A 19,201-nucleotide genomic window follows, 5' to 3' on the forward strand; every position below is an offset into this window, starting at 1 on the left:
ACTTCTGTCCAAGATAGAATGAACACCTGTTCTTCATAAATTATGTAGTTTCAGATAATTTGGAGTAATGGCCCTAAATGGGCTAAGATGGGAAGGTAAATGTTTCCACATTGAGAAAGTGATGTGTGAGGATCGCTTGGGCTAGCGGACAAGACAGTGGAGCCATCAGATGAGCCAGGTGTGATGATACAGCCATACAATTCCAACACTGGGGAGGGAGAGGCAGAAGGAACAGGAGTTCAAGGCTAGCCTCAGCTACATGAGATCCTCATCCAAAATAAACCAACAAACAAAGACGTTGGTAGTAGATGCTGGTCCTTGTTTCTGAAAAGAAATGAGCTAGAGTCATGGGGCAAGCCACTATCCTAAGGATGGCAGTTGAAGCCAGACTAGATTATGTACTCGTTTTGTGGGTTTTTTTTTTTTTCTTTTTTCAAGACAGGGTTTCTCTGTGTAGCCCTGACTGTCCTGGAACTCACTTTGTAGACCAGGCTGGCCTCGAACTCAGAAATCCACCTGCCTCTGCTTCCCGAGTGCTGGGATTAAAGACTTGCGCCACCACTGCCTGGCTTAAATTATGTACTCGTAAAGAGAGGAGGACCCAGGAAAGAACCTACAAGAATGCTGTCACTGATGAGATAGTGGGAAGGACGGGGTGGAGGAAGAGGCTTCGGAGCCTCTGGAAAGCTCAAAAGGACAGAGAAAGTGGCAGCCCTCATACTAAGAGAGTGCTTTGTGGAAAGCACTATGTAGCCAGTGGTGTCGAAAACCAAAGACAAGCGAGACCCTCAAAGCCCCTCGGATTCCGCAGGACTTCCCTCAAAATAAGCGGTTTCAGAGACCGGATGGAGCCACAAACCCAAACTGCCCAGACTGCGGCTATTGGCATCTGCTGCTCCTTTAAACTTTCTGTGACCTAAAGGCCAGGGGAAAAATTAACTGGGATTGGAAAACAGTAATTGATATTGTTGTGGTAAAAAAAAAAAAAATATATATATATATATATATATATATATATAATTTCACTTTGAGTGCAACTGAGGCAGGATTTCCTACCAAAAAATTATTATTATTATTATTATTATTATCTATCATTTATTAAGTGTCTGCCATAAGTCAAGCATTTTAAAGGCATTATTTTATTGAGCCCTCTACACTGCACTTGGAATGGAGACTACCTTCCTTTACTATAGATGAAGAAGGAGGAGCACAGAGAGAAGCATGTCTGGCACCAGCTTTCAGTCTCACAAAGGAGGAGCCTGAAGGGAGACCTGGCCTTCCCTCTAAGCTCCTGCCTTCCTTCCCTCCGCAGGGACACTGTCTCCACTAAATATTCAACACTGCCTGCAGCTGGCCTGCAGTTCACTGTGTGAAGATCAAGATGAAAACGGATGGCCATGGGATTCCATCTATCTTCGGAAGGATCGTGGATTGAAGAGATGGATTCCCAGGCACACACTTCTAGTTCCAGGACAACTGCTGAGAACAAATGAAGAGTTTCTGGCTTTGAATCCCAGAGTCTCCAGTACGTCTGTTCCCTTTGAGGTGTATGGTGTGTGAGCATGCAGGTGTGTGAATACGGGTGATGCACGTGAGGATGCAGAGCCATAGAGCTCAAAGTAACTCTATCATTAAGTAGAGAAGATAAGTTTGTAGGTTAGAGAGATGACTCTGTGCTTAAGAGCAGTGGTTGCTCTTCCAGAGAACCCTGATTTGATTCTCAGCACCAGCAGAGTGGCTCACAATTATCTGGAACTCCATTCCAGGGCATCTGATGCCCTCTTTTGGCCTCAACGGGAATCAGGCACATAAGTGGTGCACCAACATACATGCAAACAAGCACACACACATATAAAAATAAAAAGGTTTAAAAGGAAAAGTTAAGCTTACACATAAAGGAAAATGACAAAATTGTACGAGAATTTTACAAAGCAGACTTTATTCTGGAGACCGCACATCTTAAGGAAGACGCCAGTCACCTTCCCCATGAGGGAAGATGAGGCAGTTTATGTTAGATGGCTAGGAAGCTACAACTCGGGCTGTTGGATACATGGTATGGAGAGACAGACGGATCTGTCCTGGAGAGCTGGGGAGTCTCCAGAGCTGGAGGTGCTCACACAGAGGCAGGGGTGCTGAAGTCAGTAGCCAAGCCCCAAGGACAGCTCTCCCTCAAGTCTGGGAGAGACCTCTGAGGACATGGTTAAGATATGACGTCACATGTTTGAGTCTAGTCTTTTTTCTCCCCTGATGGATTCCAAATATTATAAAATGGAATGACCTGCGTGCCCCTCCCTTTGCTGTCTGTATAATATGGAGCAACTGAACTCTGGTGTGCCAGGCGAAAGAAGCATTCTTACTTTTCAGAAGACTTGTCATTTCTAAGCTGAGACCAGTGATATCTGCCATTCATCAAACATGCCTGTCATGCTTGAAACATCAGAGGTGGGGTATGGAAAATGGAAACTTGGAGAAACGCTGAAAGGATTAGCATCAATACAACAATAGTTGCTTTGGGAGCATAGGAGATTGTTTTCTTCCTTCATTAATTCTGTATTATAATAAAATAAATATGTGGGGTTGGAGAGGTGGCTCAGTGGTTAGGAGCAGTTCTGGAACTGACTCTGTAGACTAGGAACTCACAGAGATCTATCTGTCTCTGCCTCTAGAGTGTTGGGATTAAAGGTGTGAGCCACAACACCTGGCCACTAGCTGTTCTTACAGAGAACCCAGGTTCGGTTCCTAGCTCCTACATTTAGTTTCCCAGCCATCCAAAACTTCATTTTCAGGGGACCAGAACCCTCTCTGGTATCTGAGAACACCAGACACGGATTTGATGCACATAATGCATAGAAATTTGCCAAACACAAATACACATAAAAAAATAAATAAATCTTGCTGGGCATGGTGGCACACGCCTTTAATCCCAGCACTCCAGAGGCAGAGGCAGTGAGTTCCACGACAGCCAGAGCTATACAGAGAAATCCTGTCTCGAAAAACAAAAACCAAACAAAACAAAAAATCTTAAAAACAAATAAATAAATATATACTTTTGATTAGAAAAGAATAATATGGGGCTGGAGAGATGGCTCAGTGGTTAAGAGCACTGACTGCTCTTCCAGAGGTCCTGAGTTTAATTCCCAGCAACCACATGGTGGCTCACAACCATCTGTGATGGGAACCACTGCCCTCTTCTGGTGTGTTTGAAGACAGCTACAGTGTACTCATATACATAAAATAAATAAATACATCTTTTAAAAAAATAATCATATGGGATTTATATAATTATATTGTCATAGATAAATAAAAGCAATGAAATTTAAAGGTCATAGTTTAAATTGTTTTTATTTTATTTTTATGTGTATAGGTGTTTGGCCTGCATGCATGTCTGTGTACCAGATGCATTCAGTGCCTATGGAGACAATATGAAGGAACTGAATCCCCTAAAACTGGAGTTACAGATGGTTGCTGGGAGTTAAACCAGGAGTTCTCTGGAAGAGCAGCCAGTGCTCTTAGCCACTGAGCCATCTCTCTGGCCCCTGTAATACTGTTTTGTAGTGTATATGTGTGTTTTGTGCTGTATGTATGTGTGTATATGTGGCTGTGTTCATATGGAGACCAGATGTCAACATTAATGTCTTTTTAAAAAGATTTATTTATTTATTTAATTAATTCATATGTGTACACTGTAGCTGTCTTCAAGCACACCGGAAGAGGGCATCAGATCCCATTACAGATGGTTGTGAGCCACCATGTGGTTGCTGGAATTTTTACTCAGGACCTCTGGAAGAGCAGTCAGTGTTCTTTTTTTTTTTTTTTTTTTTTTTTTGGTTTTTCGTTTCGAGACAGGGTTTCTCTGTATAGCCCTGGCTGTCCTGGAACTCACTTTGTAGACCAGGCTGGCCTCGAACTCAGAAATCTGCCTACTTCTGCCTCCCAAGTGCTGGGATTAAAGGCATGTGCCACCACTGCCCTGCTCATTCAGTGCTCTTAACCACTGAGACCACTGAGCCAGTCTTACTGCACTCTTTTTTATATATTGTTTTTATTTTCAGAAAACAGCTTGCAGGAGTTGGTTCTCTTCCACCGTGTGGCTCCTGGGGATCAAACCCAGGTCATGAGGCTTAGATGTAAGAGCCCTTACTCACCAGCCACCTGCTGGCCCCCTCCACCTTATTTTTTGAGACAGGATCTAACACAGAACCTGGAGTTAATTGTTTCGGCAAGACTGGGTGGTCACCCCAGGAATCATCCTCCCAGCTTCAACAGATGTTTAGATAAAGCAAATGTAAACTACACACACACATACACACACAGTGGGGTTTTGTTCAGCATGAAGAAGAAGGGTGTCTTTTCTGGAGCATGGATGGAACCACAGACCATCTGGTTAAGTAAAAAACAAACAAATAGACTCAGAAGGACAAATGTGAACTTCTCTCTAGATAAAAATAGACAGAAACATGTCTACATACACACATACATACATACATTGATACATAGATATGGCATGAAAGTAGAAAGAGACTATTTATTTAGGCAAGGGAGCTAATTTGAATGTGGGGACAGGAGAGGGTAACAGGGGAAAGTATTTGTGATGGTTTGTATATGCTTGCCCGGGGGAATAGCACTATTAGAAGGGGTGGCCCTAGCCAAGCGTGGTGGTGCACGCCTTTAATCCCAGCACTTGGGAGGCAGAGGCAGGCAGATTTTTGAGTTTGAGGCCAGCCTCGTCTATAGAGTGAGTTCCAGGACAGCCAGGGCTATACAGAGAAACCCTGTCTGGAAGAAGAAGAAGAAGAAGAAGAAGAAGAAGAAGAAGAAGAAGAAGAAGAAGAAGAAGAAGAAGAAGAAGAAGAAGAAGAAGGTGGAGGAGGAGGAGGAGGAGGAGTGGCCCTGTTGGACTAGGTGTGTCACTGTAGAAGTGGGCTTTAAGACCCTCATCCTAGCTGTCTGGAAGTTAGTCTTCCACTAGCAACCTTCAAATGAAGATGTAGAGCTCTCAGCTCCTCTTGTACCATGTCTGCCTGGATGCTGCCATGTTCTTACCTTGATGATAATGGACTGAACCTCTGAACCTGTAAGCCAGCCCCAATTAAATGTCCTTATGAGAGCTGCCTTAGTCATGGTGTCTGTTCAGAGTAATAAAACCCAACCAAGACTGTACTGTAATCAGTATGTTTGAATGAAAGTGTCATTATGAAGCCCATTACTTTGTATGATGAGCATGCACTAAGGCCTTTTAAATTCAAAAAATGCTGAGCAGATCTCTATGAGTTCAAGGCTAGTCTGGTCCACTTAACAAGTTCCAGTCCAGCCTGGAACTGTATAGTGAGACCTTGTCTCAAACAAGCAATAAATAAAATGGACTGGCAGATATGGCTCAGTGGGTAAAGCCCCCTGCTGTCAAGCTGATGACATTGATCCCCAGGACCCTCAGGCTTGGCAGCAATAACACTTACCCATTGGGTTATTTCAGTGGGCTTCTACCTTCCTTAATTTTCTTTAACCAAACAAAATCAAGTTTATCAAAGCTATAAGAAACAAATCCTTATGTAGAAATATAATAAATACAATTGGGGGGGGGGTAAACTTGGAGGTAAACTTTCCTGGTCATTCATTCATTCATTCCTTTTCTCAATGGACGGTGAGTTTTATCACATATGAACACATGCCCTCAATAGCTGGATGGCTCAGAATGACCAGTGTTATACTTCTTATACTAGAGGTGCTTCCAGGCTTCTTGGAAGGAGACCATAGACTTATAGATGATGAAGGCCTAACTATCAAAGTGAGAGCAGAGTGTTCTGTAACGAAGATGCCAGTGAGGTGAAGTTTATCAAAATTCTCTTCATTCTTTAAGGTTCAAAAGGGTCCCTGCCTGGAAATGCAAGTCTCTCACCGGAGTAAGATTTGTTATCTGTTAGGTGAGGGTTATGCGCCTCTATCACAGAGCAACTTCTGGTTGCTCTTGTTGGATACAGGACTCATTATACAGTCCCAGCTGGCCTGGAACTCACTATGTCAGATTCACCGGCCTCTGCCTCCTGAGCACTTGGATCAAACATGTGCAGTATCATACCTGAGCAGAATCTATCTATCTACTTACCTATTGTATCTGTCTATCCATCATCTATCTATCTATCTATCTATCTATCTATCTATCATTGAAGGTAGTAGTATGGAGGACAGAGAACAACTTGCTCTAATCGTCTTTTTATCATGTGGGTCCCAGGTCATTAGTCTTGGCAGTAAGCACCTTTACTTGGTGAGCCATCTCTCCAACCCAACACAGCAGGCTTCCAAAGTCCAAGGCTCACTGGGTGGTGGTGATGGTGCACGCCTTTAATCTCAGCACTGGGGAGGCAGAAACCAGCTGATCTCTGAGTCTGAGGGTAGCCTGTCTCAACTTGAGAGACTTCTCTCAACTGCCAAACTTGAGGAGAGAGTTCCAAGACATCCAGGACTACACAGAGAAACCCTGTTTCAAATAAACAACAACAGAGAGACAGAGAGACAGAGAGAGAGACAGAGAGACAGAGAGACAGAGAGACAGAGAGACAGAGAGAGAGCAATTTTCTCTTCCTTGTCCTGACTTTATTTTGTTTCATTTATTGAGTCCTGAGTGGACTTCTAAGTCAAGTTTACTTTTAGTGCTTTTATTTCTGTCTTGGCTTTCTTTGGTATGAAGGTATCATGTAGCCCAGGATAGGATGGACTTGATCTCCTAGCCTTCTTCCCTGCAGCTCCTGAATACTAGGAGTAAAGAAACTTCCACCACACCCAGCCAATGGCAAAGGAGGCTGGGATGTGCTCTCCCTAAGGAATGAGGAAGGACAGGATTGGAGTCCAGGTCGGCTGCCGTCATGGGTGTGGGAATGTGGAAACAGCTGCCCTGGGCCCCTGGTGGGTAAGCTCTGTCTCTCTGAAGATGGAAGAGCCCCCATTCTCTCTGTCCTTGTCTCTTGGGCAAGAACTGTCAATGTACAACCATACAGCAGGATATGATGGGAAGAAAAGCCAAGCCTGCCATCAGAGACCCACCCAGGAAACTCCTCCTCCTGACTAGCTCCTCTCTGAGCCTCAGTTTCTCTGTATGCTAAACAAAGATGCTGAACTATTCATTGGTATTTTATATTGTGTTAATCCCTCAATCAAGGATCATCAGTGAATCTCTGGCCATGCACATATAAATTCCTCGCCAGTGATGGAGCTTAAAACACTTAATTCTCTTATAGTTTGGATGTACACCCTGAACACTTACATGAGGGCTGTCTGGGAAATTGAGGAAATTGTCAAAGGAAATGGCTCCTAAATTCCTCCTGGGATCTAAATGGAAAGCAAGACAGGCTATGACATCAGCCGCTATTTCCTCTGTGATCAGACTAAAGAACACAAGCATCAATATTAAATTATGTATGCATACTCTTTATTTTTGCCTCTCAGTGCACATCACAGTAAATCCTTTGCTCTTAGGTTTAGATCATTAGGTAGAAAGGACAGGAAACACAATAAGCTTGGAAATATAGCACTTTAGAGTTACAAGTGACTTCAAAGATGAGACCTAAAGCACTAGCATCCAGATGAGGAGTCTAAAATATGAAATGGCTCCATCCAGTGCTGACTTCTGGAGGTTTCTTTCTTAATTTGCCTCACCTAAATTCACTGTGATTGGATGACATCAGCTCCTTTATGCTAAATAAATAGATATATAAATAAGCACTATTTAAAAGCCTAAAATGGGAAGCCCATTCTTATGAGTGTCCTCCAAGACAATGAGAGGGGCCATGCAAGAGGAAGAAGGCCAAGTTCACCAGGATGAGTGAACATTTCTGACACAGAAACAATAGACTAGATCCAGACCAGTAAGGCAGGGCTGCACCACAAGTCAATTAACTCCCTCTCTGTCGCTCAAGGCGGGCAAGCACCAGACCTTCCTAAGGAATTTTCCTAAGAATTACATGGCGGGGGGGGTGGGGGGGTTGGAGAGATGGCTCAATGGTTAATAACACTGACTCCTCTTCCAAAGGTCCTGAGTTCAAATCCCAGCAACCACATGGTGGCTCACAACCATCCATAACAAGATCTGACTCCCTCTTCTGGAGTGTCTAAAGACAGCTACAGTGTACTTACATATAATAAATAAATAAGTACATAAATAAATAAAATAATAAAAAATTATTATATTGGGGATGAAGAGATAACTCCAAAGTGAAGAACACTTGCTACTTTTGCAAGAGGACCCCAGTTCCATTTCCAGCACCCACAAGGAGGCTTACAACCATCTGGAACTGTAGTTCCAAAAGATTCAACATTCTGTTTTGACCTTCTTGGGCACCAGGCATGATACACAGACATCCATATAGGCAAAACATTCGTACACGTGAAATAAAAACAAATAAATCTAAGAATCATATTGTCTTTTAGCCAATCAGCCATTTTTTTTAACCTGGACACAATGCCTCTTTAATTGAGCATTTGATAAACACAGTTCAAGTGTCAGAAATTGGTTTTTTAATCAAGAAGCACGGGCTTTGGCTAATTTAATACCGTCTTTGATGTTCAGTGAATCCAAGCTACTCAAAAGCATCTCAGTAGATGGGGGAAAAGTATTTCCATATCTAAACCAGGTCGGAGTTTGGAGCCTGAGTTATTGGAATTACGTAATTGACAATTATTTCCTTCCCAGTCTGGGTTGCCTCACTTTTCAGATGCAAATCTGCCTAGTGGGTTCTTTGCCGGGTTGGTTTTTGTTTTTTTCATGACAGGGTTTCTCTGTATAGCCCTGGCTGTCCTGGAGCTCACTCTGTAGACCAGGTTGGCCTCCAACTCAGAGTTCTGCCTCTTTCTGCCTAGATTAAAGCCTCTGCTGAGAATAAACCATCTCTTGTAGCAAGATCAGTTCATTGTTACATTATTTTCTACCTTGAGCAGTGCACATACTGGCTATTTTGTTTATCTGTTTTAGTTTGGTTTTGTTGACATGATAACTGAAAGCAACTAGGGAAGGAAATGGTTTATTTCTGCAGATAGGTGCAATCCATCACAAAGGGAAGCCAAGGGCAGGAAGTCCAGGCAGGAGCCTGGAGGCAGGGTCTGAAGGAAGTGGAGGCTGTGGAGGAATGCTGCTTACTTACCCAGCCAGCTCTCTCAAACAATCCAGGCTCACGTGTCTAGGAATGGTACTGCTCTTATTGCGCTGGGCCCTCCCACATCGATCATCAATCAAGGAAGTGCCTCCCAGGCTCGCCCTCAGGACGACCTGATGGGGACCTCACCTAACTGAAGTGCCCTCTTCCCAGGTGGCCCAAGCTTGTGTCAAGTTAACAAGAATCTAGCCAGCACACTAGCTGATCACGGGTGATGATATATTGACATTCATGCACTCCAAAGTATTATGCCCTCAATGACACAAATAGAATTCAAAATGCATAGATGATCAGAGTGAGAAGAGACTTTAGAGCACGAAAGAGAGAAAAAGAGAGACTTGTCCCTGATTTTGTGAGCAGCGAGAAGCATTGCCAAGAGTGATCTTCTCAGCACTCATGAAGGCTGGACCTCTTCCTTAGGAGTCAGCCCCTCCCGCACCACTGCTGCCTCTGCTAGTCTACTGTCTGAATTATAGATGCAAATGCTTACTAAAGCTTGAAGAAACACGCGAGGGTTTTTTTAATCTAACCCCAGGGCAATCAGGAAGGTGCTAACATTATCAGTCATTCTCACAGTCAAGTATTATTCTTTTTTTTTTTTTTTTTTGGTGTTTTCGAGACAGGGTTTCTCTGTGTAGTCCTAGCTGTCCTGGAACTCACTCTGTAGACCAGGCTGGCCTTGAACTCAGAAATTCGCCTGCCTCTGCCTCCCAAGTGCTGGGATTAAAGGCATGCACCACCATGCCCAGCCTCAAGTATTATTCTTATTTAACCCCAAATTCATTGCTGTTATACAGTGTGCCTGAAAAAAGAGACGTCCTGATATTGGATTATGTGAAAAATTCAGTTGTCCCATTCATGTCTGAGAACTCTAACTTGATTTTCTCTCATCTGTCCAGTGTTGATCAGTTTTGAACTGGGCTTGTACTTGCTGTAATCCAAGATCTTCATTAGAGTATTTAAAGATCAGTTACCTCCAAAAAATGAGTGTACAGAAAAAAATGTGGGAAATGTTAGAATTTCAGTGTCTGGGACACTAGCAGTCTGAGCTCATTAGCTGAGGGTGATAACCTTGACCTCTGTTTTTTGTTTGTGTTTGTTTATCTTGGGATTGTTTGTTTTTCAGCCTCTTATCCTGATTGTCCTTGTAATTACTTTGTAACCCAGGCTGCCCCTAACCTTGCAGTAATTCTTTTGCCTCTGTCTTCTGAGGGCTGAAATTACAGGTGTGAGACACTGTTTCCACCTTGACCTTGAACTCATTCGTTTGTTTGTCTGGAGACAGGGTTTTTCTGTGTCACCTGGCTGTCCTGGAACTCACTCTGTAGACCTGGCTGGCCTTGAACTCAAAGATCTGCCTGCCTGTGTCTCCCAGGTACTTGAGCCAGCAATGCCCTGACCTTCAACTCTTGACCCCCTTTTTTCCAGCAGCCCAGTGCTGGGAACACAGGTGTGTGCAGCACTGTGCTGGCTAGTTTTTGTCAACTTGACACCTAGGAAGCGAAAACCTCAATTGAGGGATTGCCTCCACCAGATTGTCCTATTGGTGAATTTGAGGGTCATTGTGTGACTACTGGAAGGCTTAGCCCACTGTGGGCGATGCCACCCAGCAGGTGGTCCTAACCAATAAAAGTAAGTTAGCTGGTTGAGGCCAGGGCCAGCTAGCCAGTAAGGACAGCATCTCCGCTTGGTCTCCGTTTCAGTTCCCTCCTCTAGGTTCCAGTTTGAACTCCTGTGCTGGCTTCCCTGGATAACATAACAGGTTAGGTGAAATAAACACTTCCCTTTCTAAGTTATTTTTTGTTTTTGGGTTTTTTGTTGTTGTTGTTGTTGTTTGTTTTTTTGTTTTGTTTTGTTTTGTTTTGTTGAGACAGGATTTCTCTGTATAGTCCTGGCTGTCCTGGAACTCACTTTGTAGACCAGGCTGGCCTCGAACTCAGAAATCTGCCTGCCTCTGCCTCCCGAGTGCTGGGATTAAAGGCGTGCGCCACCACGCCCGGCTTCTAAGTTATTTTGATGGTGTTTATCACAACAACAGCAACACTAGCCAGGGCTTCATGCATTCTAAGGAAACGATTTGGCAAACGAACTTCATTCCCAACTAAGTTGTTTTAAATTTCAAACCTAGGAAGAACAGACTATAATGTACATTTCACGAAGTACTGTCTTAGATACTTCATAAATGCTATTATTATTTATAATGATATTTTTGCACACACCTCCCTACTTTACAGCATAAAACAACTTTACAGGTGGCACTCTCCTGGCTAGGGACCAAAACACAGTCCAGATCCACCCAAGGCTCAGAGACTTAAGGCGGCGGCCGCCCCCTTCAGGTCTCTTTGCTTCAGACACAAGAAGACAGGATGAAGTTTTCCCCTCACAGGTTCCCGTCGCAGGACGGAAACAAGGGGTGGGACAGGAAGTGGAGCCTGGCTGAGTTCCGGGTGCAGGGCAGCCACTGGAAGAGAGCAGGCTGCCGCTCTCGCAAGCTTTGGAGGCAGAGCCGCCGCAATGTTCCGGATCGAGGGTCTCGCGCCCAAGTTGGACCCGGAGGAGATGAAGCGGAAGATGCGTGAGGATGTGGTCTCCTCCATTCGGAACTTCCTCATCTACGTGGCCCTGCTGCGAGTCAGTGAGTGTCCTTCTGGGCTGTGACCGTGAGGCCACGCGTCCACACCCAACCCTGCACGCGGTCGTGGGGCCTTGAGATGAGCATCCTGGGGAGAGTGGGGTGCTTGCACGTCCAGGACTGCCCAACTGCGCGCACTCTAGGGGTCTGCGGGTCCTGGGGATGTGCCCAGTGCACGTGGTGGCGGAGGACGCGTGGTTAAGTCACCTTTGCTCGCCCAACGTTTGTGCTTAAGAAGCTCCCACGTGTTACCCTCGGAGCAATACCCTCGTTTTGCAAACCTAGAAACGGTCCCCGGGAGGTGGCTGACCCAAGGTCATTTGGCCGTTCAGAGAACGAATACAATTCCTGCTGCGCTCTTAATAAGGTACCAGGCGCTTTCTCTCTCTGCTTGCCTTTGAAGTACAAGAGTTTAGCTTTCTTTATGTTTGTTTGTACAGAGCGTGAAGTAAATAATTGGTTTTTCTTGGAGAATATCTGAATCATTTGATCTCAACATTAACAAAAGTTGCTTTATCAGTGCCACCCCACCCCAAGTGAGAGCTTGAGTTCACAGGACACATACGCAAGGTTAAAGCCATACTGTCAATTTAAAAGTCAGGGGCTGGCTTGGTGGCTCACTGAGTTGCCTGAGCCGGATCCACACGTGGTGGCAGGAGAGAACCAGTTTCCAGAAGTTGTACTCTGACCTTCACACCTGTACCACCCCACAGAGTGCACACAAAATAAGCAATAAAAAAAAAATATATATATATATATATATATTTTTTTTTTTTTTTAAAGCACCGAGCAGTTTCTAGCTCGTTTCCCAAATAGTATAACTAGTGACAGACCCCTCACACATTCTTAGTACAGCGTACTTCCTGTTGTTCAGTGCTTGCTTGCCTGTGGGAGTCTTCTGGGCAGAGAGAGGCAGGAGCGATTCAAATAATTGAAGAACATACCAACATTTTTAGAAGACTGGAGTTAAGCTTGGCCTGGCACTCACTGAGGTGGAGGCCTCCCTCATTTGGGTGCCTCTTTTGCTGTACTCTCTGTATTGCTGGCTCCTCCAGGACAGGACATCTTGGGGAAATGGAAGCACCCAAAACATCCTGCTTACCCTTTAAACTTTCCCATCCTTCTCTTATAGGCAAGAGCTGTCAAGGAGATGTTAGCTTAGTGCACTGATTTATTCTATTTAATGATTTTTATTTAGAACCGGGCATCATGGTAGCACACACTTTTAATCCCAGCACTCGGGAGGCAGAGGTAGGCAGATTTCAGAGTTCGAGGCCAGCCTGATCTACAAAGTGAGTTCCAGGACAGCCGGGGTTATACAGAGAAACCCTGTCTCAAAAAACCAAAAAAAAAAAAAAAAAAAGACTAGCCTGGTCTGCAAATGGAGTTCCAGGACAGACAAAGCGGTTACACAGAGAAATCTGTCTTGAAACAAGAGACTTTTGTTATGTGTTTTTCTGCTTGTCTATATGTGAACTGCAGTCCAGAAGGGGGCTTTGGAACGCCTGGAACTGGAGTCACACTGGCAATTAATTGTAAGCTGCCAGGGATGGCTGGGCTGCTGGGATCTGAACTCAGGTCCTCCTGATTGACCGCAGACACTCTGAACTGCTGATTCATCTCTCTATCTCAGCAATGCCACTTTAGTACTCCAGACAGCTCTGCACGTCATTTATCACATCAGCACAGTAACTGGTGTGATGACAGAGTCATAGAGAAACCAGAGTAGGTGTCTGTTCCTCTGCTTGCCTTCCTCAGGGATACACACACACACACACACACACACACACACACACACACACAGACGCGCGCGCCGCGCGCGCGCGCCTTCTCCTGGCCCCTGTTCTCCCAGCGTTGATAATGAAACCTAATGCCCATTTGATTCCTCTTGCATTTCGTCTTGTTTGGGTTAAGAAGGAATCTGCTCCACCTCCCACCCCCCCTCAAGTGTACCTTGGGGGTAAAGTCCTTGCCTGGCCCGTGCAAGACCTGGATTTAACTTCCTGTAGTGCAAAATAGGTCAAAGATGCCCACAGTGAAGGGCTGTTGGGGTTACGTACAGCCCTGGAGGAAAGATGCCGGAGTGTGAGGTTGCTTGCTCTGTGTGTGCGATGGTTATTGAGTGACGTGGGGGTGGGCAGCTTTGCAAGGCAGCGGATCCCTTCTTGTGGTCAGACACAATTGTTGGATAACAATTTGGAAGTTTCTAGAATCGTATTTCATAAAGTCAGTGACATCCACCACCGCCACCACCTCCATTATAATTGTGCAGTATGGCCTGAGGACTTGTAGAATAAAACCTAATTCAGGGGCTGGAGAGATGGCTCAGTGGTTAAGAGCACCGACTGCTCTTCCAAAGGTCCTGACTTCAAATCCTGGCAACCACATGGTGGCTCACAACCATCTGTAATGAGATCTGATGCCCTCTTCTGGGGTGTCTGAAGACGGCTACAGTGTACTTATGTATAATAATAAATAAATCTTAAAAAAAAAAGAGCAAACCTAATCCAGGGTTTTTGTTTGTTTTTGTTTTTTTTAATTTTTAAATATTTTTATTACATATTTTTCTCAATTACATTTCCAATGCTATCCCAAAAGTCCCCCATACCCTCCCCCCGACTCCCCTACCCACCCATTCCCATTTTTTTGGCCCTGGCATTCCCCTGTACTGGGGCATATAAAGTTTGTGTGTCCAATGGGCCTCTCTTTCCAGTGATGGCTGACTAGGCCATCTTTTGATACATATGCAGCTAGAGTCAAGAGCTCCGGGGTACTGGTTAGTTCATAATGTTGTTCCACCTATAGGGTTGCAGATCCCTTTAGCTCCTTGGATACTTTCTTTAGCTCCTCCATTGGGAGCCCTGTGATCCATCCACTAGCTGACTGTGAGCATCCACTTCTGTGTTTGCTAGGCCCGGCCTAGTCTCACAAGAGACAGCTATATCTGGGTCCTTTCAGCAAACTCTTGCTAGTGTATGCAATGGTGTCAGCGTTTGGAAGCTGATTATGGGGTGGATCCCTGGATATGGCAGTCTCTAGATGGTCCATCCTTTCATCACAGCTCCAAACTTTGTCTCTGTAACACCTTCCATGGGTGTTTTGTTCCCAATTCTAAGAAGGGGCACAGTGCCCACACTTTGGTCTTCATTCTTCTTGCTAATCCAGGGTTTTTCTTTCAGCTCCATATATCTTAAAGAAGCTGGATAGCATCTGAGGACGGGCAGTCGGGTGGATGCATGGCATGAAGACCTGGTGACCGCTTCTTCTCCTGTCTGCAGCTGAATTGGCCCAGAAAGGTGTAAGGCTGATTAAACGGACATATAAACTACTTGTGGAGAACAAGTAGGACTTTGAGAACTGACCTCCATAGCTGAAATATAAAGCCACGTGGGAAGTGCAAAAAGATGTCTTGTGTTCATGACGCCTAAGGGCACCATGAACTCCACCCCTGTGAGGGTTGATGGAGTGGTTAATAATGTCAGGCTCTAAGGGGAGTCATTTCTGTTTACCACTTCTGTTCAAAGTGTTATTTGTGAAGTCTGTTTGGAAGTCAGCATACACCCACAATGACATTTAAGCACAGTCTATATTTTTAATAAACATTCTGATGAAGAAAGCGTGGTTTTGTGTTTTTATCCCACTTTGGTCATGGCCATCTTTGGTGGGACTATTACAGCACTGCGACTGTTGCTCCTGGAGTTTGGTTTGAGCTTGAGAATCTGTTAATCCTGCTATGTGGAATTATGCTTCTTGGCCAAAGTCTTCATGAACTGCAGATGACTGACTGCTTAGCGCTAGAAATACAAAGACCATGAAAGTGGGGCAGGGGAGGCTGCATTTTAAACTCAAATAGTTCTCTAAGAGTGTTGGCTGAAGGGGGCTATCAGTTCTCCAGAGCAACTGCCCATGCTCCCCTCTGTTTGGCTAATGTATATGGGTTTTGTTTCATTTGTAAGATTGTTTTTTATTTGATGTCTATATGTGTCTGCCTGCTTGTATGTATATGTACCATGTGTGTGTGTGTGTGTGTGTGTGTGTGTGTTGCTAATGGAGACCAGGGGAGGGCATTGGATTCTCTGATATCGAATGCTGGGCCTTCTGCGAGGGCAACAACCGAGCTGTCTCTCCAGCAACACCAGTGTTATCTTGTAACATGATGGTGCTGTCGTTATTCTTTGTACCCGTCGTGCAGATGTTTGTTTCTTGTCACCTGTCTTCCTGTATGCACCTAGTGTGGTTTTGGGTAGACTGATGGTCTTCTTTTCCTACATAGTCCTATCATCTCCTAGATTTTATTTCCCTATGAACTTCCCACTAAATTAACTTTTCACTGGATACCAAAATGCATCATTTGCTTTGGTCAGTCACTGCATCTTCTCGCCTTGCTGAGGGAGTGTTCCCCGGAGCCTCTGCTGGCCCCTCTGGACTGTGTGTCTGTCACCTGGGAACAGTGTTTTCCTACCCTTGGTGTTGTTTGTTTTCCTGGGGCCCTGACTGGTGGCATAGGAAGTGGACATTTTTAGATCTCACTGGTCTGAAAGTTGCTTGCTCTCTGGTCTCATGATTAATCTTTGCTGAAGTTAGAGTTCTGGTTGGAGTCCTCACCCTCCAGGGTTTTAAGACATTATGACGTTGGCTCCAGCTTTGAGTGCTGCTGAGAAATCGGAAACCTTTTGACTCCTAGTCTCGCTGAGAGGCCTAATTTTTCTTTCTGAGAAACAAGGATCTGTTGTCCTGGTATTCTCTTCTCTTCCATTATACAGTGGGGTGTGTGTGTGTGTGCGTGTGTGTGTCTGTCTGTGTCCAGGTCACTGTGTGGGTACTTGATCACTTCACTGTCTTAAAACTTGGATTGCGTGTCCATTAGGTCTCATAAATTTTGTGTTTTAATTGATGGTTTCTTTCCCTATGTTCCCTTTGTAGAATATACAACTCTTTATTTTCTTTGTCTTTCATACTGTTGCCTAAAATGGCTTTCATCCATCTTTCTTTCATGTTAGACACTTCACTTTGTGACTGGGTAAAACCTGTTGGTGTTGGACTCTCCCTAAGGGAGATCTTTGAGGCATTTAATTGGGAAAAGGGTTTGTGTCCCTATCTTTAGGTATTTTGTATTAAGCTGAACATTCTTCTAATCTTGTAAGGCCTAACTAAGAAGTCTTGCTAGGCTTCTGAGAGTCATTAACAGTGAAAGGATTTTTTTGTTTGTTTTGTTTTGCCTGTTTTAAGGTTAAAATCTAAAAGGTCAAAAGCTGAGAAGGCTGTCTGTCATTAGGCCCAGGGGAGAGGTGTGTCCATCTTGCAGAGGTTGCTTAGCCCTGTGGAGGTGCAGGCAGCATCTGAGAACTTAGACCTTCTCTAAGTAGTTCTTGGTTTGGTTTCTCCTCACTGCTCAATTGCAGAGGCACAGGGATCCACCAGTTCCTGAGACTTGGGGATTCTGTACTGTGATCTCAGCTTTTGACCTTTTAGATTTTAACCTTAAAACAGGCAAAACAAAACAAACAAAAAAATCCTTTCGCTGTTAATGAATACAATTTCAAGAGAGTTGACATACCATATTTATTCATGTGTCTATTACCCCACTATCTTTACCCAGACAGCATATATGTTTTTAACCCTGTTATTCTGTGTCGTGTGCTAATAATTTACACCCACTGCTTGGTTACAGAGACAAAAATACACACAAAGAAAATACTCACAAGCAATACATTCTTAAGATATTTAGACTGTGTGCTGTATTGCGAAGAAACCACAGCAGTGCTTGCCTATAGATGGGAAGCAGAGGGCCTCGGTGATCTTGTTTCCTATGAGAGCCGTCACTGCACGCCAGCCACCAGAACCTCCCTGCCTCCCCAGCTTAGATGCTCGTGCAGTGTGTCTCCCCGGCACAGAGCACACTTCCCTTAGGTTTCAATGACCCTGGTCCTCTTTGAGGTATTGGTTGAAAGGGTGTTTTCTCAGTGACGCATTATTACCCTTTATAGGCAATAGGGTATTTCAGTCTGTGAAGACTACACCTGTGATAGCTGTACACCTATCCCAGCTAAAGTGGTGTTACGTTTCAGATTTTTAAAAAATTACAGCAGGGGTGGGGTAGGGTTGGCTTTCGGGCTGCTGGAGAGTTGACTGGTCAGTTTAGAGCACTTGCTGCATGGTCGTGGTTTGGTTCCTAGCGTTCATGTCAGGTGGCTCACAGCAGACCGTTAATCCCAGCTCTAGAATATCAAGTACCATCTGGCTCCCCTGTGTGAGCATGGCCCACGCACACACAGTCAGATACACACATTCACATGAACTAGAACGTTTGAACAATGACAGTCTGTGCAATCTACTCCATCTTCCCCCCTCCCAGCTTTATATTTCTTGTCACTGTCACTTTGAGAACTGTCTGTCTCTCCCCATTAAGAATGTGTTCCATGAGGGCAGGGATTTCTGTCTCTTGTGTTCACTCTGTATCCCAGGACCTAGGTCTCCTGGCATCCAGCAGGCACTCAGTATTTGTCCAATAAACGAATGAAGGAGTGGGCAGGGCTAGAGAGACGACTTGGTTCAGAGCACTTGTTGCTTTTGCAGAGGACCTGGGTTCAACTCCCAGCATCCACGTGGTGGTTCACAACTGTCTTAACTCCAGTTGAGGGTAAGGGATGCCCCCTTTTGCCGGGCGTGGTGGGGCAGGCCTTTAATCCCAGCACTTGGGAGGCAGAGGCAGGCGGATTTCTGAGTTCAAGGCTAGCCTGGTCTACAGAGTGAGTTCCAGGACAGCCAGGGCTACACAGAGAAACCCTGTCTTGAAAAAACCAAAACCAAAAAAAAAAAAAAAAAAAAAAAGGGATGCCCCCTTCTGACCTCTGCAGGCACAAAGCGCATGCAGGCAGGCAAAAGACACAAAAAAAATTTTAAAGGATCCTTTAAAAAAGAGTGGAGGTGCAGAAGCATGAGGTGAGGTAGCCATGAAGGCCGGACTCTGAGGGCGCCTACGGCAGGCAGGGTTAATATCTGTCAGGAATTTGCAGTCCCTGATAACGGAGTTTTCCGTCTAGCAGAGCTCTACTGCCCAGAGGCAAACCTGTAGAAGACAGAGTTGGATTCAGCCATGACTGAGGCTGTGACAAGTGGATCCATGGATGGACAGAGGCAGAGCTCACGGGATCTCAGCCATGTGAGGAAGAAAGGGCAGGGGGAGCTGGCCAGGAAGGACCTGGCTCGCTCAGTCCTGCTCAGGCCAGCTTCAAGAGTGGGGCCGCTGGACAGCTAAGACCTGACGCCCTGAGTACCTTTGACATTCAGTACAGAGAAAAGTTCCCATTCTGATAAATGCAGGACCTATTCATTGTTTCGTTTCCCAGAGAGAACAGTTGTAGCCTTTCAGGCTATCACCAAGAGAAATGGTAACTTAGATAATCTGTTGTGTTCAGAGCTAGGT

At 44.9% G+C, this 19,201-nt stretch overlaps 1 protein-coding gene across 1 annotated transcript; it reads left to right on the forward strand.

The window, feature by feature from the left end:
* The first annotated feature begins 11,568 nt into the window (after positions 1 to 11,568).
* On the forward strand, positions 11,569 to 15,385 carry Tomm5 (translocase of outer mitochondrial membrane 5). The gene is made up of 2 exons (XM_021161006.2): positions 11,569 to 11,778; positions 14,955 to 15,385. Exons 1-2 carry the CDS (start codon positions 11,658 to 11,660, stop codon positions 14,987 to 14,989), a joined length of 156 nt encoding a protein of 51 aa, XP_021016665.1. The 5' UTR covers positions 11,569 to 11,657; the 3' UTR covers positions 14,990 to 15,385.
* Positions 15,386 to 19,201: the final 3,816 nt, after the last annotated feature.

Source organism: Mus caroli, unplaced genomic scaffold (genome assembly GCF_978045245.1).
Source record: "Mus caroli unplaced genomic scaffold, Mus_caroli_1 scaffold_6, whole genome shotgun sequence".
Taxonomy (NCBI): Eukaryota; Metazoa; Chordata; class Mammalia; order Rodentia; family Muridae; genus Mus; species Mus caroli.

What these genes read in the sequence shown, in the direction of transcription:
- Tomm5 (XM_021161006.2), top strand. Translation starts at nt 11,658, where the DNA reads ATGTTCCGGATCGAGGGTCTCGCGCCCAAGTTGGACCCGGAGGAGATG. An exon ending in CGTGGCCCTGCTGCGAGTCA is followed by an intron (nt 11,779 to 14,954) that starts GTGAGTGTCCTT and finishes TTTTTCTTTCAG; the next exon opens with CTCCATATATCTTAAAGAAG.